General features: G+C 41.5%; 1 protein-coding gene across 1 annotated transcript in view; it reads left to right on the top strand.

The window, feature by feature from the left end:
• The window catches only part of LOC107655971 (MAP kinase-interacting serine/threonine-protein kinase 1-like), a 13,251-nt gene that overhangs the window by 4,475 nt on the left and 6,727 nt on the right, over positions 1-2,049 (top strand). Inside the window, exons 8-12 of the mRNA XM_016443602.1 lie at positions 274-378; positions 638-693; positions 852-947; positions 1,024-1,218; positions 1,302-1,466. Coding sequence (XP_016299088.1) covers positions 274-378; positions 638-693; positions 852-947; positions 1,024-1,218; positions 1,302-1,466 — 617 coding nt within the window. The remainder of the gene's footprint in view (positions 1-273; positions 379-637; positions 694-851; positions 948-1,023; positions 1,219-1,301; positions 1,467-2,049) is intronic.

The raw sequence follows: 2,049 nt of genomic DNA, 5'->3' as shown, positions 1-2,049 counted from the left end.
ACAGAACTGAATGACAACAGCGAACAAGAGGGAGAATGTGAGCACTGTGTGCTCAGGCACTGCTGCAGCTGTTCTTGGTGCCGTCAAAATAAAAGTCCTGCCTCGAACACATCGGCCAAACAGAAAAACTTATCGGCCGATGCCGATATTTGAAAAATGCCAGCTATTTTTGAAAAAAAAATGACCACTAATATATACTGTATTATGGTAAAATACAGATGCATTCTCATTCTCAGTTATTTGTTTCTGAATAGTTTTCTCTTTCCCTCTAAGGTTCCATTTTAACACACATCCAGAGTCGAAAGTACTTTGATGAGAGAGAGGCAAGTCATGTAGTCAGGGATATAGCACATGCACTGGACTTTCTGCACAACAAAGGTAAATACTATACTTTTACTCTGTGGCCCAGTGACCACGACCATGACACTGCGAGTGTGTTTACTTAGACTCGTCTTTCCATTTTAACACACATCCAGCGTCGAAAATACTTTGATGAGAGAGAGGCTAGTCATGTGGTCAGGGATATAGCACATGCACTGGACTTTTTGCACAACAAAGGTAAGTACTGTACACTGGTCCACTGACCATGACTCAGCGCGAGTGTGTTTACATAGACTTGTCTCACTATTTCCAACAGGAATCGCTCACCGGGACCTTAAGCCTGAAAATATCCTGTGTGAATATACTGATAAGGTAACATGTGTAGTTTGTCTGGCTACAGAAAATCTCTAGCAGTTGACAAATTTCTACTGTTTAATCATGTCTACCGGTATATCACCCACATCTAGTAGTGTATGCACTGTATGTTTATAGCCAGTCTTAATTGTACTGAGTTTTTTGCTTTTACTCAGGTTTCTCCTGTGAAAATCTGTGATTTTGATCTCGGGAGTGGAGTAAAGCTAAACAGTGCCTGTACCCCAATAACTACCCCTGAGCTCACCACACCGGTATTTGTGCTTCTGGCATCCTAGAACTGTAAAATTGTGGAGTAGCATGTTTTGAGGGATGTGTTTTGTCCTCTAGTGTGGCTCAGCTGAGTACATGGCTCCTGAGGTGGTCGAGGTCTTTACGGACGAGGCTTCGTTCTATGACAAGCGCTGTGACCTCTGGAGCCTCGGAGTGATTCTCTACATCCTGCTCAGCGGGAGTCCTCCCTTCACCGGCCACTGCGGCACCAACTGCGGCTGGGAACGAGGAGAGACATGTCGTGCCTGCCAGGTAAAGCGCACGCTAATTAAAAAATGTAGAGAATTCACTTCATCCACGAAGACAACTTAGCAGTGTTGTCCTCTCCTGTTCAGAACAACCTGTTTGAGAGGATTCAGGAGGGGAAGTATGAATTTAGGCATGGAGTTTGGGCTCAGATCTCAGCCGATGCCAAAGATCTGATCTCGCGGCTGCTGGTGCGAGATGCCACTCTACGGCTGGGTGCTGCCCAGGTCCTGAAGCATCCCTGGGTGCAAGGGGTGAGTCTTTAGCTCTGTTTTTCTTGAAGACTTCTTGATTTCATCTTTAACAGGGATGACCAATATGGGCTGATAACTGATAATAAACAAGCGTTCTTTAGTCAGCAATTTTACTTATTGCATTTTAACCCTTTCAGTGGGAATGACTAGATCAGTGTTTCCCAACCTTTCTTTAGTTGCGGCACCCTTTGGAAATTTTAACAAATTTGTGGCACCCTACAAAATTAATTTTGTCACAATATTTGAATTTCTAACTTCGATATGATACTTTGAAAAGTATAGATATTCGGTACAGCAGGGAAGAACTGCAGAATATAATGTCATACAGATATTTTTAACATTATAAAAAAAAAATTGTCCATGAATGGTGGCAATCGGTAGGCTAATTTCTAATGAAAAGACCAATTTATATGACAGATTTTAATGTAGGCTTTTATTCATATGTAAACATTGTGAGATAGCTACTTATAATGGTAATTAAACAAAGTTTTGCTCACTCAGTGTATTTTTGATTTTACAGCTGGGTAATTTTGTTGCAGTAGCACAAGACAGCTTGATTTAAAACTTTGAATTGAATAAAAAA

The sequence above is a fragment of the Sinocyclocheilus anshuiensis genome, unplaced genomic scaffold (assembly GCF_001515605.1).
Source record: "Sinocyclocheilus anshuiensis isolate Anshui unplaced genomic scaffold, SAMN03320099.WGS_v1.1 scaffold51, whole genome shotgun sequence".
Taxonomy (NCBI): Eukaryota; Metazoa; Chordata; class Actinopteri; order Cypriniformes; family Cyprinidae; genus Sinocyclocheilus; species Sinocyclocheilus anshuiensis.
This window is presented reverse-complemented; position numbering and strand designations above follow the sequence as displayed.